This window comes from Trifolium pratense, linkage group LG3, assembly GCF_020283565.1.
Source record: "Trifolium pratense cultivar HEN17-A07 linkage group LG3, ARS_RC_1.1, whole genome shotgun sequence".
Lineage (NCBI taxonomy): Eukaryota > Viridiplantae > Streptophyta > Magnoliopsida > Fabales > Fabaceae > Trifolium > Trifolium pratense.
Window position 1 is genome coordinate 52,100,208 of NC_060061.1, and position 24,852 is coordinate 52,125,059.

At 34.2% G+C, this 24,852-nt stretch overlaps 4 protein-coding genes across 6 annotated transcripts; 2 read left to right on the forward strand and 2 right to left on the reverse strand.

The window, feature by feature from the left end:
• Positions 1-204: 204 nt before the first annotated feature.
• On the reverse strand, positions 205-2,858 carry LOC123913264 (protein SENSITIVITY TO RED LIGHT REDUCED 1). 2 transcript variants are annotated; one of them, XM_045963955.1, is made up of 2 exons: positions 2,624-2,858; positions 205-1,318 (listed from the first exon to the last, which is right to left on the reverse strand). In XM_045963955.1, the coding sequence occupies exon 2, from the start codon at positions 1,243-1,245 to the stop codon at positions 409-411; it is 837 nt and encodes a 278-aa protein (XP_045819911.1). In that variant the 5' UTR covers positions 1,246-1,318; positions 2,624-2,858; the 3' UTR covers positions 205-408. The 2 variants fall into 2 exon arrangements, with proteins under 2 accessions (XP_045819911.1, XP_045819912.1); XM_045963956.1 differs by having other exon boundaries at positions 205-1,297; positions 2,624-2,845.
• A 5,743-nt stretch (positions 2,859-8,601) lies between these two features.
• Positions 8,602-11,297, reverse strand: LOC123913267. Its single transcript, XM_045963957.1, has 3 exons — positions 11,055-11,297; positions 10,927-10,964; positions 8,602-8,960 (listed from the first exon to the last, which is right to left on the reverse strand). Exons 1-3 carry the CDS (start codon positions 11,125-11,127, stop codon positions 8,856-8,858), a joined length of 216 nt encoding a protein of 71 aa, XP_045819913.1. The 5' UTR covers positions 11,128-11,297; the 3' UTR covers positions 8,602-8,855.
• Positions 11,298-12,780: 1,483 nt separating this feature from the next.
• On the forward strand, positions 12,781-18,728 carry LOC123913268 (F-box protein At3g54460). Its single transcript, XM_045963958.1, has 8 exons — positions 12,781-13,430; positions 13,969-16,542; positions 16,641-16,854; positions 16,965-17,243; positions 17,359-17,418; positions 17,519-17,649; positions 18,033-18,147; positions 18,316-18,728. The coding sequence occupies exons 1-8, from the start codon at positions 13,000-13,002 to the stop codon at positions 18,442-18,444; spliced, it is 3,933 nt and encodes a 1,310-aa protein (XP_045819914.1). The 5' UTR covers positions 12,781-12,999; the 3' UTR covers positions 18,445-18,728.
• Positions 18,729-21,883: 3,155 nt separating this feature from the next.
• LOC123913269 (F-box/LRR-repeat protein 3-like) lies at positions 21,884-24,852 on the forward strand. 2 transcript variants are annotated; one of them, XR_006811610.1, is made up of 4 exons: positions 21,884-23,688; positions 23,815-23,920; positions 24,011-24,096; positions 24,450-24,852. XR_006811610.1 is itself a non-coding variant. In XM_045963960.1 (3 exons), exons 1-2 carry the CDS (start codon positions 21,908-21,910, stop codon positions 23,870-23,872), a joined length of 1,839 nt encoding a protein of 612 aa, XP_045819916.1. In that variant the 5' UTR covers positions 21,884-21,907; the 3' UTR covers positions 23,873-23,920; positions 24,011-24,852. The 2 variants fall into 2 exon arrangements, 1 of the variants encoding a protein (XP_045819916.1); XM_045963960.1 differs by having other exon boundaries at positions 24,011-24,852.

Below are 24,852 nucleotides of genomic sequence, written 5' to 3' on the forward strand. Positions count from 1 at the left end.
TGTTTTATTTTTTTTTTTTGTATATAGAGATCAATACAGGATTTGGTCCGCCCTGTGTTTAACCCATACTCCGTCGCATAAAATCATACATTACAGTGTTACACGGATCAATTGATCTACGAAAGATAACAAATTGTGCTACATTGGTTCGAGTCAATCCCACGTTGTGTGACATCGTTTACTTAAAATTGTAGGAATAACATGTATATAAATTGGTGAAAATAATTTTATTTTTACTATGTAAAAATAAGACATACAAACTAGCCCTTAGGCATAAGAGTCGAATATGAAGGATATTTGGAGAAATTAAGTGGTGTACAAAATTGCAAGAGCCAAATATCAAGGATTTTCTTGAGCAATAATATGCTAAAATGGTGTACAACAAAATATTGATTGAGATAGACTCCATCAAGAATTGATAAATTGCAGCTCTGTCTCGTGTACAGGACTGAAAAAATGCCAACTTGAATCATGAAATGCTTTATAATAATCATCAGAAATTGTTTCGATTTTGAATTCGCTTGTGAAACTTCTGGCAGCCAAGATATGCCCTATTGAGTTCGGAATAGATGTGTACTTGCATAATGCCAAATGCTCCTCGTATGCTTCAAAACTGTTCCCAAATAATACCATGTTTTTTAAGAGATTCAGTTTCCAATTTGCCCGCAAAAGGTTGATATATAACTCTGCTTCGCAGTGAGGCATGAAGAACATTGTCGGCTTTAGAGCTTCTCGCTTCCCATGCTCGTTTATGGACATGACAGTACAACCGAGAGCTTCTAAAACCCGAGACTCAGTTGCAGACAGAATAGGATCAAATACCTCTATGTTTCCAATCCAATTGAAATCTCGTTTCATCAACATTGCAATGCTAAGTTGCAAACACGGGGGCTCATACAATTCAATGCTGCCAATACCATAAATTACCATTTGCATCTTTGTTTCTGAGCCCAAAACCCTGTGGAAAGAATCTAAAGCTGATGTTTGAATCTGATCGCTGAAAGTGTGATAGAACTGAGAGTTCCCAATCTTACTAATATAGTCTTCCATTTTCTGCATTAACGGTGCTTCTCTGCTTGGATCTGTCTGAGAATCTGTTGGAGTCCATGGTTCTTGTTTTTCTTCCAAAATTCTTCCAACTTCGGTAATTTTTCTTTTTTGTCTTCCACGACGGGGTAAAACAACCGTCCAATCTTCATCTGTTGTGCAATTGCTATTTGTGAGAGTTTTTGCTGAAGCAGCCATTCAGATACAGAATTCTCTTTAATTCTTTTTTCCTGATTTACGACTGCAACATCTACATGCAACACAGCAAATTCTGGATAAAACTACATGGTATTAGTATTGGGATTTCCATGCTTGGCCATATGAAAAAAACAGTTAATTAAATCCATATTACTAGTAAATAGTGTTGTCAACGGCGGATTGCAGAAAATAGCAGGTTATTAAAATTTCACTACACTACAGTACTATAGTGCAGTTGTAGCCGCTATATGACAACACTTAGCACTAAATAGTGTATCGTGGAACAACAAAAATTTGTTCGAATTCTGTTTCGCTATAGCACCACTATAGCCTCTATTTGATAACATGCTGAACTAGTCCCAATGCACTACATGCCATTCACGATAAAGTTAAAATTTGTAAATGCAGATTATCAGTAGGCATGTGTTATCTTTGCTAAAATCAGAAAATACAAACTGAGAAACTCTGGTCACATAGCAAACCAATATACAGACTATGCAGCATAGCAGAATTTTTACAAAACACTATTTTCTACGATTGGCGATTGACAACACTGCTTCCTCCCTTGTTATCGCTTTTAACTAAATATTTCAAAAAATGCATTCTTAGTGCCTCTCCTTTTATTCATCTTCTAGCAGAAATTACCTATCACGACAACAAAGCATTTCTACTTTCTCCATAGTCAACAAAACAGTTATTTACATGTTCAGTTCTCCCCCACCCTCCAAAGTTAATTTTCGTCAACACTACTATTTCAGACTGGGCCAAGGCAAATTCAACAACAGGCTGGGTCACTCCCAAGTAACTAGTATAGAGCAGACTATGTCGTTGACGTGCCCTAGAGGCATACCCAAGCAGGACCGGCGATTAATATCACATCATGATTTGATCACAGACAGCTGTCCAAATAGGGGTTTGAGTCCTAAAACCCTAATTCTCCTCCTATACAAGCTATAACTTATGACTCAAATTCAGATGCACTATTTGTAAACCCTGAAAACCTCACACTCATGAGTCTTAGTTGATTGTCGGAGTGGCTGCAGGTACACAACCATTATGGAAAAGCCAACGTCCTCACCCCCTCTTTCATCATTAAGGCCGCAGATCTCTTATCCAGTTAGGATCAACTACCCTTGCACTGATCTCTTAATATTGAAGATCATTTTTTTGATAAGTTTATGTTTTGAAACACTATGTTCTGTAACATGATAAAACAAATCTATATCTATCCCTAAGTTCTGATCAATATCAACTTTAACATTTCTACTGTGCATAGAATAGATATTATGAATCAATTCAAATCCTTCTATAATTTAATAAAACCCCAAACATCAACCCCATAACTAATGAGATGAGATAATTCAAATTACTTACTAACCTCCAACTGAAATTGAAAATGGCTGATGAAGAATCCAGCTATGAGTTTTTTCTATAACAAGTCTTCACTTGGTTTGGAGGAATTGTGGTTCTGAGTTTGGAAGAGAATGAACGGAAGACGTGAAAATGCGGTGGAGAAGAAGGTGACGCCACGGTGCGGCGGAGAAGAAGATGGTGCGTTTATGCGTTTCCTGTTTCTTATAAAAAAAATTATAAAATTATCGTTGCCTTCTCATATTTTTTTGGCTAATAAAAAAAAAACATTTTATTTTATATATTGATGAAAAATATAATTTTGGAAGTATATTGCAAGTTTAGTGGAATCCATTTTAAATTTTTTGAAAACTTGTAGTAGATTTCAGCCACTTTGCGTTGAGTTGTTTTTCTGAGAAAGAAAGAAAGGAAAGAAAAAAAAGTGTAAAATAATTGAAAAGTGTAAAATATTATAAAAAAAAAGGTGATCTCCATTTAAAATTTGGATTGATCGATTTAAACTACTAAATTGGATGTATAATATGCTTTAAATCTCTTATCGTTTTGACAAATTCATTGTGTTATAGTACTGGTGGTAGTAACACACTTTTAATGAAGACTTTTCACTGCATGCTTTTATATTGATTAAAATTTGCATGTGATTATTGAGCTTCCCTAAGATAAATCGTTCCGGAGAACCCAAATTCGATTATTTGTGAAAACAATTTTTGGTCAAGGCTTTACTTATCTTGTAGTCGAACTTTGAATTGCTAGACCCCTTCCACAAGAACCTGAGGATTAATAAAAAAAATAAAAATCGCATGTGTTCTATAAACTTAAACTATGTAAGTGACCCTTTAGCATAAGTTGACAAGAACATGAAGTCTTGAAATTTTATGATTTTCATATACTAAAATTCGATGAGGAAAGTATAGTAACAATTGAACATAAATTAATTACCGAATCTCTAAGTTAAAAATCAGATGGTTAATAAAAAAAACATATATTTTCGATAAACTTAAATTATGTAAGTAAACATTTAGCTAGCATAAGCGGTCAAGAACATAAAGATCTTCAAAGTTTATGATTTTCATATACCTAGTTTTGATGAGGAAGTTATAGCAGCAAATGAACATAAATTGATTTCTCTTTTCTTTCCTTATGAGTAGAGGTAGGAATAGGTCAGACTGTCTACACGGGCCTGTGACTTAGCCTACACAGGCTTAGGCCAAAACTTTTTTATAAATAAAAAGATCATGTTGCATGCCATTAAAAAAGTCTTTTAAGCTTACTAGGACGGCCTATTTAAGTTAATATGAATAACATTTTTACTACTATTTTTATTTATATATTAAAATTTGTACTTTGTTTTTCAGTAGTTTAAGTTTATTAATCTACTTTAGTTTTTCACGTATATAAATATTTATTATTATAAACTAGAATTGAAATATGATGACATATATAATCAAATTCTTTAAAATATCAAAAGGAACATTGGTTTATTAGTTCATAATAATATTTATTTAAATATGTTCATATTAAATAGGTTTTTAAACAGGCTAACAGACCAGACTATCAAAAGGTGAGATCGAGGCCTAAAAAATAAGCTCACAGGCCAGACTTATGCATTCAATTTTTTGACAGGTCAATCTCAGGCTTGCAAAACCTAGCTCGGCCTACCCTATTTCCACCTCTACTTATAAGACACACATAAAGATGGAAATTTTCAAGTGACTTTTTGTGAACAAAAATAGGACGGATTTATAGTTTATGTAATTTTTTTTGAACGGTTATATAATGTGTAATTTAATTTGAGACGTCCAACAAATTTGAGTATCAAAGGATGAAAACAATTCAAGAGGCAATGGAATGTGCATTTGATAGGCAATGGAATCAGTTGTGGATTGAGAGTGACTCTATGTTAGTTTCTTTGGCTATTAAGTCGGCTAGTGTTGTGCCTTGGCAACTAAAAATCAGATAGAAGAACTGTTTGGTTAAAGCTAGCCAGATGAATTTTTTGATATCTCATATTTATAGGAAAATAATCACTGCGCGGATAAGCTTGCTTCTTTAGGTTTGGCTGTGAATTAATACACTTGGTGGACTTCACCTCCTATTTGTATTAGAGATGAGCTTACTAGGAATAAACTTGGCCTTCCTAGTTATATATTTTGTTAGTTTTTGAGGGTTTGGCTTGACCCCCTCTTTTGTATTCCACTTTTCTCTTTATTAATATATATCACATTTTTTTTAAAAAAAAATAAAAAATAAATTCAAGAGGATCAATTGGTGATATAATATATTTAAATCACTTGGTAAATGTTGCGTTTGTAGTTGGGTCTGGTGTTACTTCTACGAATCTTTGCTTTCGTGATACCAATGAGAATTTTGTAGCTAGTTTGACTTAATGACAACAACCTTTTTATTCCATAGTGGAAGGCGAAGCATATGCACTATTACATGCTATGAAAGAGGCTATCCATCGTGGATTTTAGCGAGTTCAATTTGAAAGTGAATCAAAGTTGTTGGTTGACGCTATCCATTCGAGAAGACGAGGCCATTCAGAATTTAGTTTAATTGTTAACGACATTATATATTCTTCTTATGTCATCTTCTTGTGTAAACTTTGAGGTTAAATTTGTTAGGAGACAGACGAATTTGGTTTATCATACTCTTGCTAGGGCGGCCAATGTTTGGGCTAGTTTTCATAGATTTGAGATTATTCTCTTAAGTATTGAACATTTATTAGTTAATGATATGAATTAAGTTTGTTTGGTTAAAAAAAAGAAACGCTTGTAAATAATTTGATGATGGGAAAATCAACACGAATGATATTATAAGAAACTTTTCTTAAAACTTCATTTAAAAAATATCATACCACCATATTTTAGATCAAATATTTAGTGAAAAGATGTAACCGTCTAATTTTAAAATAGGGGGACTAATTATGCATAATGATAAAGTTAGAGGGAGACTAAAATTGCAATTGATTATATATATTGTAACAATTGAAAAATCAAACATACCCTTAAATCTTTGCAAGAAAACAATATTGATTCCTTAAAATATGCTAGAAGTTTTTCATGACGAATAACAACCAATCCCTAAATCTAAAGTCTAATTGAAAAAATTAATTAAAATAATAGACTCGTGTGATTAATGAAATTTACCAAACTAACTAAAGACATGTTTTACCTACATTGATCGAATTTTGAATTTCTAAGTCCCCTTTCTCTAGAAACCGAATGATCAATACAAAAACGGAAGGAAAAAAAAACTAACCATCCTCTAAAATAAACTTAAATAAAAATATTATAAGAAAACGAAACATACACGTAAATCTTTGCTTAAAACGATATTATTGATTCCTCTCCAAAAAAAAAAGATACAAATTAAATAACCACCACTCAGTATGAAAACTCTTGACACTTCATGAGCAAGAATAAACCCTAAAGTCTCAATAATGTCAAAAATTGATTAGTACCTAAAAGAAACATATCACTGCTTGATTCTTCATTCTTCTTCTTCTTCTTCTTGATGACGATGGGTTCGGAGAGAACGAGCTATATCTTCAGCCAACGTAATACAACAAACTGACCATTCAGCTAATGCCATCCAGCATTTATATGCAATACAGAAAGACACCCTTTGTGATATCATATTCAATTTTGGTTTTTAAACCAAAACAAAAGGAAAATAATAAATTAGAGAAATTGAAGGAGGCTAAGTGAAAAAGCTAGGGAAGTTATTATATAAATAGTAAAAGGATTTTGGATCATCTAAAAGTGAATAATGTGTAAAGGGAGAAAAAGTGGGTAAATATATAAGAGTTGTAATTTTAATATTGTCAAAAAAAAAAAAAAAGAGTTGTTATTTTAACAAACTTATTTTGATTTGTTTTTTTTTTTTTTTGATAAGCCTTATTTTGATTTGTTGATTAATTAATGATTAAAAATTACGGATCACTGTCCCATAAGTGTAGCTCAAATGATAGCTATCAGAGACATTATTAAAGTGGTCGGGGTTCGAACCCCCGATTCCATTTTTCTCCACATTTAAATGTGTGAGACTCTAGCCACTAGACTACTTGACAAAAAAAAATTACTGATCACTATCTCTAATTAACCCACCATAAGTATTAAGCTTCACCCAACCAACTCTAGGAGCTTTCCAAGCTATCATCGCTACTTTGCCAAGGTAAAGATAACCACATACTTAGAAAAATACTTGTTTGGTCAAACATATTTGGACATTTATTTTAGTTTCACACACATAACGATACATATTATTTAATTTATTTTTCTTTTACTTTTTTTTCAATTATATGTGTGATTAAATTGAGTGTCCAAATATTAATGACCCGTGTAAGTATTCCTCATAAACTTATTATTATTTTCTGTTAAGAAGTCTCAGATCGGTTGCGAGATGTCTGAATATATATTTATAAAGTAGATGCAATCATCACCTTACAAACCGATTTTGTAAGAATGAGTTAGATTCAATACCAATTCTAAGACTTTCAGCTACTACATAATAGTCTTTCACACTCTTCAAAACTATCCTGGGTGGAGGGACGATGATATTGTTCAACATGCAATTCTTTATTTCTCCAAGACCATAAAAATTGGCATGCAGTAGCCTAGTCCATATATCTCCATTGAAAGCAATATACCTGGTAGTACCGTTCCTTCTGTTCAAGAGTAATCCAATGTTGAAAAAAAAGAGAGGGCAATCTCTCATTACATACAAAACATGTTCAATGATATTTAATACATTGATAAATTAAATTTGTTAGGGTCTATAGATAAAGTGGCATGCATCATCTAAAACTCACACACAATTGCGAGGTTCAAATATTCAATCTAACAATATTGATATTGTCAGTTGAACTAAACCTTACAAAAGATAATAATAATTTTTGTAGCAGAATAGTTGATAATATTAATTTTTACATGAAGAACACCAAATAACATTAATCTTATAAGTTAAGAACGTTAGAAAACACTAATTAAATAAGATATGATTAGATTATGTATAAAATTTTGGTCGATTGTTTGGTTTAGTTACTGATAAACATGTAACTATCTTTGAAATGGCGAGTCTGGGGTGGGGTGTGGGTGGTAGAGGGCGGAGATAGGGAAGAAGATTGTTTACTTGGGGAGAGTATTTGGTAGCCGAATGTTGTTTGTTGTTGGATGCTTTTTATTTTGGGTACAAGATCATGTGCAAGAAATGGTGATGGTGCAACTCATAGCAAATGATGTAATTTGGAACAAGGTGGTGCTATTTAAAGTGTCCCGGAGATTATTGTAGAACATAATTCCAACCAATGATAATTTGACTGGGCGTGGAATCTTTAAAGAAAATTTACGACATATCTACCAATCGTTAGTTTGTTCAGTGGTGATTAGCACTGAACTTGATAGGAAGGACCACAGTTCGATCCTCCGCAACTGCGATAAGGAGGAGGCTGAAACCACCGGATGTCAGAACTGACCGGTAAAAAAAAAATAGTTTACAACGTATCTTCTTTGAATGCCCCGTTAATGGAAATGTGTGGTAAGAAGTTTTTACATTTGTTGGGTGTATCATGTCATCTTTCAAATAGTGTTTTTTCCACGGGTGTTTAATCAACAAGAAATCTCTGTCACTCATACTAGATCTCATTAAATTTCTTTTGTGATGGTGGCTAAAATCAAATATTAGCGGGTTTGATTATGATTTGTCTCAATGGTGATCGGTGAGGAATAGTAAACCCCTTAAAAGTCATAAAATTTCAGATTGTTTAAACATTCATAAGCATGTAATTTAATAGCACATATGCTCTGTGGATACATCATGCAACAATAAAACTTTTGTATACTTGGTGGAGATAGAGCCGTTAAGTAACTTTTATACCCTATAATGGAAATGCAAGTTTAAATCCAACGGAAACAACTCTTTTGGGGAAACTGTTATTGTGTCTTTGTAAGAGAGATAAGCTAGAAGATCTAGTTTCACAAAATCGCGGTAAAAAGAGTATTGGAATGTAATAATTTTAGATTGGATGTGGAACCAAACATTACATTAGTTTCATGAAAAAGGTCGAAAAGTGCAGAATCTGTAGGGGAACCTCGATGACCCAGCAAATAAAAGTAACATTTATTGCAGCAGCATAATAGTTTAGTTAGGACACCGAAAATACTACATTCTGTAAGGTTAACAACACGGCACTTGAAGAAAACTCATCACGATGACTGCACAATCTAACAATAGACAAACTAGTGAGAACGTATCAAGGTTCCTGCTGCAAGAAACAGGCTAAATACAGCTGCACTTCCTATAGTTGTCTGCCCAATATGCCTAATCTTGAGGACTCCGGGGACCTGAAAGGTTTCAACATCAAAGCTGAGTATCATAAAAAATGAAGTTATAGTATCCATCAAAGTATCATACTTGGAACCTGAAAACTAAATATAAGAATACATCATAGTAGCCAAACTTCAAAGATTAGATACAAATCTGAAAGAATTACAAGAAACTAAAAGAATGAAGTCATGAGATACTTAAATATATCATAGTTGTATATTAATAGTGTAATGAAGAAATCACACTCAACTAACTACAACGTGGAAATGGGGGATATGTTATCCTTGCCTTTCTTCCAGATTGTAAATGATGATAAATGATGACCGGTTCATATTGAATACATTCTGTGATGCGTGAGTCAGAATATATATTATTTTTCCTTTCTTTTTTTTACAATGAAAGTATGTGAAACAGATAGTTAATGTCATCTTATATGTAACTTCATCTATTATATAACTTCAGTGCTAGTTGATGTCTCAAAGTTGTCATATAAACACACATGGATACTGCTATTACTGCATATAACCTTATATTAAGTGTTTTAATATAACCATCATCCACTATTTTAGCTTATTGGTTGTGCATGTGCTACAATGTGTCCTCTGCTCTGTCCATTGTCCCCCATGTTAATGTCGTGCTATAGTTATTGCCTTTTTAGAAAGATAATCTTCCAAGTCTAAATAAGGTTTTTCTTGATCGCACATGAAATAATATAAACATTGGGACAGAGTTTGAAATTTAAAATCCAAATCAATAGCCAAGGGGTGTATCTCTGTCACTAATAATTTATCCAAACTAACAAGCACTAAGATAGAAGGCCACAACAGTTGCCCCATATGCCACATATGAAACTCCCAAAATATAACCCACTAATTTTATAGCCGCCTATCGAGTGAGGTGTTTTTGTTCCCCCAAGATATTTTTAGGGTTAGGAGGGCTGACGTCATCCCATGGACATGGGTCAGTCAGCCCACTCATTTTTCTTTTTTATGATAACTCTGTTTAGCACTTTCTCTCCCTGAATTGCAAAGTCTTAGTAAGGACAGTTATTGATTGATTGGGAGAAAAAGGAAGGCCTAAGGTGAGCCCTTACACTTGAATAATGTATTCAGCTATCAGCCGATCACAATTGATATTTACTTTTTTCCAAAGAAACCCTAACCTCCAAGATGTAGACATGCCTGATGTGTAAGAAGAAATACAATACTTGGGTTTTTCTTCATTCCTCTTTCTCCTTTTCTTCTCCTAATCAGACATGTTCACTTAATCAAAAACCTAAAATAACTAAGTTTCAGAAGTTATAAGTTATCCTCCAACATATTTTACCACACTTAATTATACACATTCAATTATGTGTGGGTTCCTTCTATGTTATTATATAGCGGCGCTGCGCTGAACTCCAAAAATGCTACAGCGGTATAGCAGATAGCTGCTATTGTGAAGACTAAAAAAGCAACTCTAAAAAGAAATTGCATCAACTTTCAGTTTGTCCTAATTTTTACTTCTCGAAGCTCTAAGAATCAAGACAAAAAACAGGAAGAATCACATTCTGCTTTACCATGCTAAAATTGCAATCAATAATATATTTGATTTTTTAATGATTCGACTTTGAAATATAAACCTACCACAATATGATTTCCATTACACAAAACATAATCACCTTAATTTTATTCTTTTTTGTGTGAGTTCACCCTCTGGTTCCCAAGGGAAGTAAAGTCTGGCTAAAAATTGTACCTCCCGATGAATCTCCGATTGATTCATCTTCGGGGGAGCTCATTAACCACTTGAGCCTAATCACATGGTTATCTTAATTTTATTCTTCATTAATTAAAAAAATCTATCTAAATTAACAATCTTAAATTCCAACAAGAAAAAGAATGATCAAACGCCACACAGAAACTGCATTTGCCTTTTCCAATTCAGCTATTCAATAATCAATGAAAATTAAAAAATAAAAATAAAAATTGGAATTCAAATACATACCTTATACCTAATTGCATCATAAGTTCCATATACAGCACCTGCATGCAGCAGAAAAATTCAAAAATAAATTAACACCGTTAACCTAATAACAAAATTTGTGCCATGATAATTAATCTGAAAAAACTTACCGACGGCTCCGCCGATAGCACCGCCAACAGCGGCTCCGGTTCCCACACGAGCGAGTAGACTGTCTCTGTTCATTTTCTTATTTCTTCTCTATACGCTGCCGATTTGTGCTTATAACAAGGATTAATTTAAAGGTTTTTGTTAAATAATAAAATGATTTTGAAGTTTTTTATGAATTAATAAAAGTGTTGGGCACGAAAACAAAAGAAAGATTTTTCATTTTTTTATTCCAAAATATTTAATTTAATAATAAAAAAATAATAGATTTGATTTAATAATTCAAGTTGGTCTTTTAGTCAAATTACGTTGCTAATATATTTGCGTACGCAGACAACTTAAATCATGTGAATTTTACTGTTAAGGACCCTTTTTAGTGATTTACTTTTTATTTAGATTGAGTACCACATATACTCCTTCCTTTTAGTGACTTTAGAGCATTCACAATGGAGCTACTCATTTTTGAGTACTTAAGTGGCCCCACATGTACACATCATTCATTTATAATTTTTTAATAATAGTACATAATAAATACTTATTATCTCCAACCCAAAACCTCTTCAAAAGTTCTAAATTGGTCCCACTAGTAGCACATCTATCCAATAACTCAACATCATTTTAAATGGGTCCCACAAAAATTATTTAGGTACTATGTCTTATTGTAGAACTAGTACCTATTAGGTACAATTTTATTTTTGCTCCAATGGGAGTACCAATTAGGTACTAGTACTTAAAAATATAAGTACCACCATTGGAGATGGTCTTAGTACTACTTGTTGTATTTTGAAGACACTGGTTAAGGAAACTTATAATGTCAACTTTTAAAATTGTAAACATGTTGTTTTCTATGTAGAATTTTCTTTTTTTGGTATTCTTAACTATTGTTCATTAGACATTTTATCGTTTAAAAAAGAAAAAATATAATGGTGTAAGATAATTATCCCATAAATGTAATTCAATTGATAGAAATATCACATTATATATATGTAAAGGTTGAAATTTCAATTCTAAATATTTTACTTATTCGTGCTGCTTAAAAAAACTATGTAATATGATTTTATAGTATTTTCCATGAATTTATTATATATTTTTGTTTTTGAAATGAAATTGGTTTATAGTGTACTATTTTGATGAATTAGTAAAGGTAAATTTCACGGATAATAATTTTTGTAGGATTTCTTTTTTTGAAAATATAATTTTTGGAGGATTGAGTCTGGTGAAATTCAGAATTCAAAGATTAGATTTTACTATATAAAAAGGTTTAGTGGCGCAGCTTGTAATTATTTTATATATATATATATATATTGACAAGATTTTCTATATATATTTATATATAATTTCTCAAAAAAAAATTATATATAAGGAATAGCGGTGGGAATAGAAATTCTAAAAAAAAATAAATTTGCATTTAAGATCTTCACCTTATAATATCTCTTATTTTTGTTGACAATAAAATTCTCTTATGTTGGGCTTTTGTTAAAAAAAATAGGGTGATGTTAATATGTGCATATAGGGTATATGATAAGGTATCTTAATATATAAATTTAACATTTAATGATACAAGACATTTAATGCTTGAAAAGTTAAAATGCACAAATTCTAAGACATAATTTCTATTTTTACTACCTTAACATGTGTCATATATGCACATTTTACCATTCTAAAAAAAAAAATCTCTTTAACCTAATAGTAATAATTAACCTAATAAACAATTCTAAATCGTGGTCATACTCATAGTTAACCAACCAGCCGCAGAATATAGAAACCTGAAACTTTAATCTGTTGGCATCTTTCTTTCTCGTACTTTTTCAACTCTCTCCCACTACGGTTATCTTTTCACTCTATCTATATCTTCTACGGTTCTTCTTCTTCTTCTTTTTTTTCTTATTCCTTCGTTTTTTTTCTTCAATGAAAACCATCTTCTAAATTATTCTATTGTTCCGTTCTCTAATGTCTACCAACGATTCCTTCTCAAACCACAAACTCTGTGGTTTCCTCTCTACGGTTCTCACATCGCAACATTTCAACGACGCGCAATTCAACGATCGATGCGAGATTTTCAACGACGGTAACACTATTGCGTTTCGGACTCAAAACGGCGTCGTTTTAAGTCCTATTGTGGATTCGATCCAATGTGGGAGTCCGAATGGGAAGAAGAAAGTTGGAATGGTGAAAGGGAGCTTTAGCGTTGTTCATCAGCTTCATGCTTTGGTTGTTCGTAAATGTTTGGATATTGATGCTCGTGTTTTGTGTGTTGTGGAGGTTGAAGCTAGGGTTAGGGTTGTTGTGCTTGTTGATGTTTATCTTCCGGTTCAGGTTTGGAGTGGATGGCAGTTTCCGAAATCTGGTTCCGTCGCCGGCGCTGTTTTTCGCCATTTGAGGTTGGTTTGCTTTAATTTGCTTTGATTATGTTAGAGAAATTGTTTTTGTATCAATGTGTTTGCTTATAACTTACTAATATTGCAAATTTGCATTGCAATTTCATGGCATGAGAAAAATAGAGAAATTTGAGCAAAATTATTATGAATATGAAGTTATATGAATTATGCTAGCAATACAGTTTCTGATACACTATTCACAAGTACTTTTTGCTTAATAAAACCTTATTTAGGCCCGTTTGCATTAGCTCATTTTTGAGCTTATGCAAATTTTATGTATTATTATAAGTTTTGTTAGTTTATGATAAAATAGCTTATAAAAATACAATTTTCACCAGTGTGGACTTATAACATAGCATAAAACATATGCAAAAGGGGCCTTGTTTTTGTTAATATTAATTTTCAGCTTTGGATATTAATGTTATTTCTTTATTAATTTGAGAAAATAGAAGTAATTGAATATCACTTTGTCATTTTCATACGCAAATATACTTTATAGCCTTGACCGTCGTAGTTTTCTAACAGTTGAAATCCCATGCAGCTGTGATTGGGAGGAGAGAAGTTCAATGCTTTCTGATCCAGACTACTGTAGAAAGACTCATGGAGAAAATGAGAGCATTTGGAACCTTTCTGATTGTCATGTACTTGGTTGCAAGATCCATTCCCCTATTAGAGGTGCTTCAAGGGAAAGGCTATTTGAACTTCATGAAATTTTTAAGTCAGTACCTTCACCTTGTGGAGAACAGCAGAAGATTATTATTTCCAAGATAATACCTATGGACCACACCTGCAGATCCGGGATTTGGGAGATCTCTGATGATATTTTAACTAAAATTCTATCTTCCCTGGGCCCGATGGACCTTCTAAGGGTTTCTGTAACGTGTCATCATCTAAGATCCTTGGCCGCTTCAGTAATGCCCTGCACAAAGTTAAAACTATTTCCTCATCAGCAGACAGCAGTTGAGTGGATGTTGCATCGTGAGCGAAATGCTAATCTTTTGCCACATCCTTTATATATAGCTCTTTCAACTTATGATGGCTTTAGTTTCCATGTTAATACTGTATCTGGTGATATAGTCACCGGGGAAGCTCCCACCATCAAAGATTTTCGTGGAGGAATGTTTTGTGACGAACCTGGCTTGGGTAAGACTGTAACAGCTCTTTCTCTTATCACGAAGACACAAGGTACATTGGCTGATCCACCAGATGGGCTACAAGTAGTTTGGTGTCAACATAACGCTACCAAATGTGGCTATTATGAGATCAGTGAGAGGAATGTGTGCCAAGATACAGGTAGAAATAATGAGAACCATGTGTACTCCTCTGGAAGAGCCAAATTGTTAACTCCTGGTCAGGAAATCACTACACCTCATGATTCAGGTTCTGTAGGAGAATACAAATCACCTGCAGATGCTTGTTTTGAGGAATATACGCCTGCTAGTCGGTGCACCAGAAGCTTGGGTTGTGTAAAGAAAACTCTATGTTTCACAAATGACGAGGAAGCTATGATTTCCAATGATACAAGAGTTGGTAAAAGACCAATTATAACAAAACATGCATCAGATGTTGCATCCCATGTGTCTCAAAACAAGCTTGTTGATACTTCATACGGTTGTGGACAGAGTTATAAGTGGCACATGAAGCGTAAACGTAAAGTTGATTGTTTGGAATACAGTGATACATGGATTCAGTGTGACGCTTGTCACAAATGGCGAAAGCTTTCAGATAATAGTATGGCTAATTCCAGTGCAGCATGGTTTTGTAGTATGAACACTGACCCTTTATATCAGAGTTGTAGAGTTCCAGAACAGTATATTCAGAAAAGCTGTAAGATAACTTACTTACCAGGATTTCACTTGAAAGGAACTCCTGGAGGTGAAAAACAAAACGTTGCATTTTTCACTAGTGTGCTTAAGGAGCACCACTCATTGATAAAGGCTCAGACAAAGAAGGCTCTGACTTGGTTGGCCAAAATTTCGATGGACAAGCTTGCAGTAATGGAAACGAATGGCATACGTGGTCCTATTTTAAACAATTGCACTTCGTCTAATGGGAGTTTGAATCCATATCACAAAATATTTCAAGCATTTGGCCTCGTAAAGAGAGTAGAGAAAGGTGTATGCAGGTGGTTTTACCCAAAAAATCTTAACAATTTGACTTTTGATGTGGCTGCCCTTGGCATGGCTTTCTCTGAGCCATTAGATTTTGTTAGGTTATACTTGTCAAGAGCAACCCTGGTGGTTGTTCCAGCAAACCTGGTCGATCATTGGAAAACACAAATAGAAAAGCATGTTAAGCCTGGTCAATTGCTGGTTTATGTTTGGAAGGATCATCGGAAACCATCTGCACACTCTCTTGCCTGGGATTATGATGTTGTCATCACTACATTTAGTCGTTTGAGTGCAGAGTGGAGCCCACGTAAGAGGAGTGCTCTAATGCAAGTGCATTGGTTTAGGATAATTTTAGATGAAGGGCATACTCTTGGCTCAAGCCTGAGCTTAACAAACAAGTTGCAAATGGCTATTTCATTGGTTGCATCTAATCGATGGATACTAACTGGAACCCCAACACCTAACACTCCTAACAGCCAACTTACACATCTACAACCATTGCTAAGGTTCCTTCACGAAGAAGCATATGGACTGAATCAAAAGTCATGGGATGCTGGCGTGCTTAGGCCATTTGAGGCAGAGATGGAAGAAGGCCGGTCTCGTCTGTTGTGTTTACTTCAGAAATGCATGATTAGTGCTAGAAAGGTAGATTTGCAAAGTATTCCACAATGCATCAAGAAAGTTGTTTTACTAGATTTTAGCGAGCAACATGCTAGAAGTTACAATGAATTGGTACTCACTGTTCGGCGTAATATATTGATGGCTGATTGGAATGACCCTTCACATGTGGAGAGTCTACTAAATCCAAAACAGTGGAAATTTCGGAGTGAAACTATAAAAAATGTCCGGCTTTCATGTTGTGTTGCTGGGCATATTAAAGTTACACATGCTGGAGAAGATATTCAGGAAACAATGGATATGTTAGTACAAAATGGTCTAGATTCTACTTCAGGGGAGTACACCTCCATAAAATATAGTCTCGTATATGGTAGCCGCTGTGTCAGGTAATACTTTGATTTTGATATTTCATGTCACTTTAATTTTCTTCATGTCATAGTTTCTTATCATCATCTTCATAATCATTATTTAATGAATTATGAAGGTGCAAAGAATGGTGCCGACTTCCTTTCATTACACCATGTCGACATCTCTTGTGCCATGAGTGTGTTTCGATAGACAAGACAAAGTGTACATATCCTGGCTGTGATAACTTATATGAGATGCAGAATCCTGATACAATGGCCCGGCCAGAAAACCCTAACCCAAAGTGGTCTGTCCCCAAAGATCTTATCGAGTTACAACCTTCATATAAGCAGGCATGGCTTTTACTTAAGAAATCAGTTGCCATTCGTTTGCATACCTTTTGTTTTTTAATTTTGAAGTTTTCATTGTTCTAAACATGTAATGTTAATTGTTGAATGAACAGGATAAGTGGGATCCTGATTGGCAATCAACATCTAGTAGTAAAGTTGCATATCTTGTCCAGAGGTTGAAAGCTTTGCAAGGAACCAATGAAGATATGAGTTCATACACTGACAATAGCAATAATGAGATGCATATTGAGAATAGTTTTCCTTTGCACACTGGACATGCCGAATCATCATTCCAGGAATGTTCTACAAGTAGTATTAGCACCAATGTGGTCCCTGAAAAAGTTTTGATATTTTCTCAGTTTCTTGAGCATATACATGTCATTGAACAGCAGGTGCTTTTCTTTACCAAATGTGACCATTTGTAAATCTATTTTATTTTATCACTTAGCCATCTACGCATCCTGTTGCAAATGATCAAACTATTAAATAAAATTTCTATTTTTTCAGTTGGCTGTTAATGGTATCAAATATACTGGATTGTATAACCCAATGCATTCTAGCAACAAGGTAAAATGTTGGAATTCTCATGAATCTTATTTGCTGTTTCTGAAAATATTAATTTACTTTTGGTTCTGATCTTTGGTTAATTTACTTTTGTCTTTAACAGAAGAAGTCATTAGCCATGTTCCAGCATGATTCAAGTTGTATGGCACTTCTGATGGATGGGAGTGCTGCATTGGGTCTTGACTTGAGTTTTGTTACGCATGTATTTTTAATGGAGCCAATTTGGGACAGAAGGTTAATACATTAAACCAATTCATGTGCAAAAAATGATATGAGTTAAGCTGTTATTGCTTTAGAGTCTTAGGGATAAATGAATTTTTATAAATTTTAAATATTTATATTGCTAAAACTTTCTTCTATAGCTATAAGCCCAATCAAAATTTCTTACAACTTTGTGGCATTGCATGCAAGACTTTGGCATTTAGAAATATGGTGCATGAACACCCATCTATCAATATTATGTTGAGTTTTTGATGTGTAAACTGGAACTGTGTTGTTAAATAAAGTGATTGGCAGTGAATCCTTTATTTATCCAATTTGGTGATGCTCATGCTTTGACTAATATTTTCATTCTTGTCCAATTTAATTTTCTTCTAACTTGAGTAAATCCTTTTCAGTATGGAGGAGCAAGTAATTAGTCGTGCCCACCGCATGGGTGCTTCTCGTCCTATTCATGTGGAAACATTGGCGATGCGTGGTACAATTGAAGAGCAAATGCTAGAATTTTTACAGGTGAATTTCTACTATTTGAACTACATAACACCATCCAAATTTAGTTTAACATGTGATGCTCTGTTTCTTTGAATAGCTTGTTATAACTGTCATTTTCCCCGCTGCTCTATTATCCTTTTTGTTTTCCTAATTAACTATTCATGCTTCTATTTCTTGATGTTAAACAAGGATGCTGATAAACGTAGAAGATTTCGTAATAAAGATGTCGTCAAATCTGAAGATGGTGGGGGACGAGGACATCGATCATTGCATGATTTTGCTGAAAGCAATTATTTACTGGAACTTAGATTTGTATAAACTAGTTCTTGTACATGGTAGTTTTTTCCTATTCTATTTTAGGAAACACAAATTCCTAGGGAGTATGAGTTTTTCTCTATTCTATATTTTCCAGGAAACTCAGATTCGTAGAGAGGATAAGTCATGATTTTTGTTGACATTTGAGGAATTAGATTCCTATTCTATTAATGTTGCATTTGGGGTATTAGATGAAAATTGTTTTTGTTGACAATTACTTTACAACTATTTATTTATTTGGATGTCAAAACAAATAGTAAAAAGGTTATGTTTTTGGACGTGATAAAGATGGTGAAATTTTACTGTGATTTCTGTCTTTGGATTGAAAGAATAAAATGATACTTGTAGACTTGTAGTGACCCATAGTAATTGTTAAATAATTTTTTGAACTTTAGTTAAATAAAATAGGCTTAAATGCACTTTTGCCCCCCCTGTTTTGATTAAATCGGAATTTTACCCCCCCTGTTTTAAAACGCGGACTTTTACCCCCCTGTTTTATAATTTTTTGGATTTTGCCCCCCCTAAAATTCTGCTTTCGAGTCACAACTTTAAAGCTTCGCACACAACTCAATTTTGATCAATAATTCACCAAAAGGATACCGAAATGACCGTAATCGAGTTATCTTTCCACATAATCAAACCCCACTGAATTTGGAGTTAGAAAGAGAGATTAATTACCGTTTTAGTGAAGGTATGTCCCCCAAAATTCTTCAAAAAATCTGCTTTCGAGTCACAACTTCAAAGCTTCGCATACAACTCAATTTGGATCCATAATTCACCAAACGGCTACTAAAATGACCGTAATCGAGTTAGCTTTCCACAGAATCAAACCCCACTAAATTTGGAGTTACAGAGAGAGATTAATTACCGTTTTAGTGAAGGTATGTCCAATTACTAATTATGCAGAAATCTACTTGTGATCTTCAAATTCAACATCGTCTACTGAACACATCGTAACTCCAAATTCGACGAAATTGAAATGCCAACAAGGGTAATTTCGTTAGATTTCCATACATGTAAATAGTATTAAAAAATGAGCTACAGGGTGAGAGGAATGACAAAAATACCAGTAGTAGTTTCATACGATAATTAATTTGAACAGACCTTCACTGAAACGGTAATTAATCTCTCTCTGTAACTCCAAATTTAGTGGAGTTTGATTCTGTGGAAAACTAACTCGATTGCGGTCGTTTCGGTACCAGTTTGGTGAATTATTGATCCAAATTGAGTTCTGTGCAAAGCTTTGAAGTTGAGGCTCAGAAGCAGATTTTGTGCAAAATTTTGGTGGGGGGGCAAAATCCAACAAATTATAAAATAGGGGGGGTAAAATTCCGCATTTTAACATAGGGGGGTAAAATTCCGCATTTTTCAAAATAGGGGGGTAAAACTGCATTTAAGCCAATAAAATATTTTAATTAAAGCTACTATAATAAGCCCAAAGTTGTCTGAATCGAGTGAGTTTTTATGTCAACTCGTTTTGTTCAGGTGAAATTGAAACGTAAACTTAGACAATTAAATTTGTAGTGTTTACCTCATACAAAAAAAATTCAAACCATTGGGCTTTTAGCCCTCTCTTTTACCGAAAAAATAAATAAATCAGACCATTAGTTTCTAATCTAAATGCTCATCATTTGAGTTGGCTTTGAAATTTGTATCCTTCGTAATCATATCATTGGAATTATTTGGAGTAAAAAGCTTATCCCTCAAATTTTTAAAGGAAATAGTTTTTAGAAATTTTAAATTCAGTCGAGAGATAAGAATAATATATAAGTATTATTTAAATTAGAGATAAAATAGAGATAAATAATTGTTAGGTTAAAATGATCAGGCCCAAGGCTTATCTATCTATCTATATGTTTTAATCATGATCTCATCATATTCATATGCTAAAAAGATAAGATTAAGTTAGAGTGGCACCGATTATGTAACAGGATTTTAGGTTGGTTGTTGTGTTTTGAGCGGGATTCACGTTTTCAAATCAAAGCTATATATATAAGACAAGATACTAGTATTATACATCTCAATCAATAAATTGCTTATCGGAGAAGAAAGAGTGGCCGCATCTAAATCTTATTAAGGTGATATCAAACTGTCAACAGAGAGAGACAAACTAAAGCGGTTACAATGTTAACTGTCTGATTTATATAAATAGATAGTCGAAATGATTTTGATGCATATGTATTGTTACCATCTACGGCTTCCCCAATATGGATAATTGTTTGAAAACATACGGGGCACCCATTTTCTAGCTACGAAGCGAGTATAGCCGGTCCCATATTTTATCATGTCATTTCGATAAGAAATCGCATCTTCCCAGGTCCAATCACGCTGGTTCGGTGGATAAATTTTGGACAGAATGATAGTGTCTCTACGGAACAGAGACAGGAACAGGTATGAAATACCTTTCTTGTAACGAAATGCCTGTCCTACTTGTATCATCCATGCAGATTTCGGAAGCTGGGAAACAGGCATATGAATCAAACCACAAATGTATAATCAAATTCTAATTCAACAAAATAATAAATAAATAAATAAATAATAAATAAAATCGAGAGAATGTACACAAAGAGAAAGAATAAGAGAATGCCGACTGAGACTGTACACTTTAGGTTTATGTTTGCTAGTTTAGCAGCGTGTAACTTAGCTTTTATTTTAGTCAGTCAAAACGGGTTAGATGGTCTGCCACCATTTCAGCCCAAGTAACCTATATTGGACTTTTGTGTTTTTTAAAATTTCTATCGACCGACCACCACGTTTCTTTTATACCCCTTGGATTTCTGTTTTTGCAATTCGGTTTATGTTTACCGAATTTTCTCTGAATTTGCACTAGAAATAACCAAGTAGCCATATTATTGCATCCAAACCAAATTGGACTTTTGTGTTTTATACATTTTCTAGGTAGCGAACTTAGTTTAGGTTTGAGCCATGACTTATGCTAAGACAATTTGGGAACTGACCGATGGGTTAATTTTCAGATTAAAAACACTTAAGGAGTTGATTCAGATTTTATATAAAAATAATATTACTAATATATAAAAGATATTTATTAAAAATCTTAACTAAAACTTCTATCTCAATCCGGCTTTAATCCATGGCCTTAAGCAGTTTGACTATAAATCATAACAGTTCGGTTCGGTTATTTAAATGAACAGTCCTAATTCAAAACCCTAAACTAGGTTCGGTTCGGTTCGGATTGAGAGAGAGACTGGCGAGAGATTGAGACGGAAGTGAGAAACCCTATAATGGGAATTTGGTATTGAGACGGAGAGATTGAATCGTATTTATTATTACTGTTCTCCTTTGGGCTGGGTGGAATTTGGTATTGGGCTTCAGTTCTTCTAGGTTGGTTGTTGTGTTTTGAGCGGGATTCACGTTTTCAAATCAAAGCTATATCTATATATATAAGATAAGATACTAGTATTTATTATACATCTCAATCAATAAATTGCTTATCGGAGAAGAAAGAATGGCCGCTATGGCATCAAGCAGCAGAAAAAGAATGGCAGTTGATGGTTTACCTAACGATTGCTGGGAATTGGTGTTATCGAAACTCTTCAACGAGATTGGCAACAACGTTGATGAGCTTAATCATTATTTAGAGACTCTATCCCTTGTATCCAAACAACTACTCTCCGTCGCCAGCACTTTTGTGTATTCCATCAAATTAATATACAATCCATCATCATCACTAATCTCTGCCATCTTCCACAGATTCCCAAACTTCACCTCCCTAGATCTCTCCACCTTGCATGGTGATAACCTCAATGAGCTTCTCTCTCGAATCCCTCCCGGTACTGTTTCTCGCCTCACATCCCTCAATCTCTCTAACCACCCAACCTTCCCCACATTAGGGTTACAATTTATTCTCAACAATAACCCTACATTCAGATTGACCTCTCTCATCTGTTCCAATATTGCTTCTCTCAAATTTACTGATATAACCTTCATCGCAGATTCCTTTCCGTTTCTCCAACATTTGGATCTCAGTTTCCCCGGAGGACAAATAGACCATGACGACTATGACCGCCAGAAGGAGGATTACAGCAATGCTCTAAATCTTCTTGCTCAAAAGCTTTCCAATCTCCTCAAAGTTAATCTCTCTGGTAATGTCCGCGTTAATGATTCCTCGTTACTTCAATTCTGTATCAACTGCGAGTTTCTCCAAGAAGTGCTTATCTCCCGATGCCCTTTCATATCACATGCTGGTATTGCCGAAGCAATCCACCACAGACCCAATTTGAATTCTTTCTCTGTTACCAACTACCTTCAACTTGAAAACTTTAACTCACACTTCGTTAGTTCATTGGCCAGTTTGAAGCGCTTAACTTGTCTTGATTTGTCTTTTTCGTGCATTAATGATTCGTTGCTTGTCTCTCTAGCACTTCAATCGCCTCCTCTGACTAAACTTGTCCTCCAAGGTTGCTACAATTATACATATACAGGCATCTGTTATCTCTTTTGCAAGTGTCGATCTTTGCAGCATCTAGATCTTCAAGGTGCTAAATTTTTGAATGATCAGCTTTTCAGTCGGCTCTGTGCATTTCTTACTGATTTGGTGTCTATTAATGTCAGTGGCTGTGACAGACTCGGCAATTCATCCTTCTTTGCACTCCTTACCAACTGTCCTATGCTCAAGGAGATCAGAATGGAGTCCACAAAAATTGGAACTGGTCCAACTCCGTCCGTGGAGGATTTGGTTGTATACCTTCGAGTGAAGTCGCTGCATTTGGCTTACAATTCATTTTTGCAAGACAAACATATCAACATCTTTGGTTTCATGTTTCCTAACATGCAACTTATTGATTTGAGCTTTTGCCGTCGCATATCTGAACAACAGATTACTACACTGTTAAAGACATGTCGTAAGATCAGGCATTTGAAGTTTGCCGGCTTCCCAAAAGCTAAGCTATTTCTGATCAATTCTGAAGCTTGTGATCTGGAGGTGCTGAACTTGTCCCACTCAAAAATTGATGATGAAGAACTGTATCAGATCTCAAAGAGTTGCCCTCGCCTTCTGGAACTGGACCTTGAACACTGTTATGATGTCACGGAAAAGGGAGTGAGGCTAGCCGTTGAAAACTGTACACGCCTCAGAGAGATTAATTTGAGACATTGTCGTAAAGTGTCTACTGATATTGTTTCCTGGATGATATTTTCTAGGCCATCATTGAGAAAAATAACGGCTCCACCTGATTTTCGTCCCCGTGACTGTGATAGGAAACTCCTCTTTCGCCAATGTCTTGTTTTGTAAGTGAACTTCCATTTGATTTATTCTGTTACTGGTACCATGTTCATAGTGTCGACTTTATAAAATTATTCTGATTTTGTTACATAGAATGTGAACATTTCTTTTGACGTGCAAAAATGTTGTAGGATCCTCATTCATACTCGGCAGAGCTTTGAAATCTATATTGAGCGACATAACATCTGATCGCAACAGTAGAAAACCTATTATAATTAGAGGGGTTATTATCACAGTGTAAGTATAAAGTCATCCTTTCCTTTGCCTTCAAGCTGCCTATACTTTTTCGGTTTTGCTATAACAACGATGGTGCTTGTTTGATTTCAGTGTCGTTTTCAACACGCTGTTTGGTCTCAACACAAATCTATGGATGGCAATGTCTGCATTCAGAATAATTGGCCTTGCTAGAGCCAGTGAGTTTCCCTCTGACTTGTGAGCTAATGTTAAAAACCAAAAAATTGATGTAGGTCATCCATATCTTAAAGGGTAAAATATGTTTTCAGTTCCTACTTTTATCGCGAGTTTTGGTTTTCTTCCTCTTAAAATAAAATCACTTGTTTTCATTCATACAAAAAAATTTCTTTTGTTTTTAGTCCCTAATGGGCAAAATTTTGACATTTTTTTGACATTTTTTAAACATAATATGGACTTATATAGGTTTAACATGATACATAGAAATAATATAGACCATTTTAGGTATGTTTAGATAATTAGATTCTCTACATTTGTTGACAGGTTGAGGTTGAGTATTGACTAAGTGTTGTAGCTTGCAGGGTATACGAATAAATGACGTGACGAGGATTTCACTACAATCTAGATTCTCTGCATTTTTTAACAGGTTTAGTTGTAAGTTGTAACTGGTTTAAACTATAATGTTTTTATCTTACATTTCAAAGAGTACCTTTTACTGCTAAAATGTTTTCTATTAGTAGAACTAATCACACTTAGTTTTGCTGTTTATTGCATGATCTAGTTTATATTCTCTATTGCATCTAGTGTACTGCAGTGTGAGGTTACTATTTTCCTTTCTGTTTTTGCAATTCTTTTTAGAGTTAGACTTGATTTGTCTTTTACATTTGCATACTTCTTGGAAGTAATAACATGTGTTTTTAAATGCTAGATATGTCTACTACAAGAAGATTTGGCTCTTATATATATGAGATTGGGCA

What these genes read in the sequence shown, in the direction of transcription:
- LOC123913267 (XM_045963957.1), bottom strand. Translation starts at nt 11,127, where the DNA reads ATGAACAGAGACAGTCTACTCGCTCGTGTGGGAACCGGAGCCGCTGTT. An exon ending in TGCTATCGGCGGAGCCGTCG is followed by an intron (nt 10,965 to 11,054) that starts GTAAGTTTTTTC and finishes TGCTGCATGCAG; the next exon opens with GTGCTGTATATGGAACTTAT. An exon ending in ATGATGCAATTAGGTATAAG is followed by an intron (nt 8,961 to 10,926) that starts GTATGTATTTGA and finishes GAAACCTTTCAG; the next exon opens with GTCCCCGGAGTCCTCAAGAT.
- LOC123913268 (XM_045963958.1), top strand. Translation starts at nt 13,000, where the DNA reads ATGTCTACCAACGATTCCTTCTCAAACCACAAACTCTGTGGTTTCCTC. An exon ending in CAATGCATTCTAGCAACAAG is followed by an intron (nt 17,419 to 17,518) that starts GTAAAATGTTGG and finishes TGTCTTTAACAG; the next exon opens with AAGAAGTCATTAGCCATGTT. An exon ending in GAGCCAATTTGGGACAGAAG is followed by an intron (nt 17,650 to 18,032) that starts GTTAATACATTA and finishes AATCCTTTTCAG; the next exon opens with TATGGAGGAGCAAGTAATTA.
- LOC123913264 (XM_045963955.1), bottom strand. Translation starts at nt 1,245, where the DNA reads ATGGCTGCTTCAGCAAAAACTCTCACAAATAGCAATTGCACAACAGAT.
- LOC123913269 (XM_045963960.1), top strand. Translation starts at nt 21,908, where the DNA reads ATGGCCGCTATGGCATCAAGCAGCAGAAAAAGAATGGCAGTTGATGGT. An exon ending in TTTCGCCAATGTCTTGTTTT is followed by an intron (nt 23,689 to 23,814) that starts GTAAGTGAACTT and finishes AAAATGTTGTAG; the next exon opens with GATCCTCATTCATACTCGGC.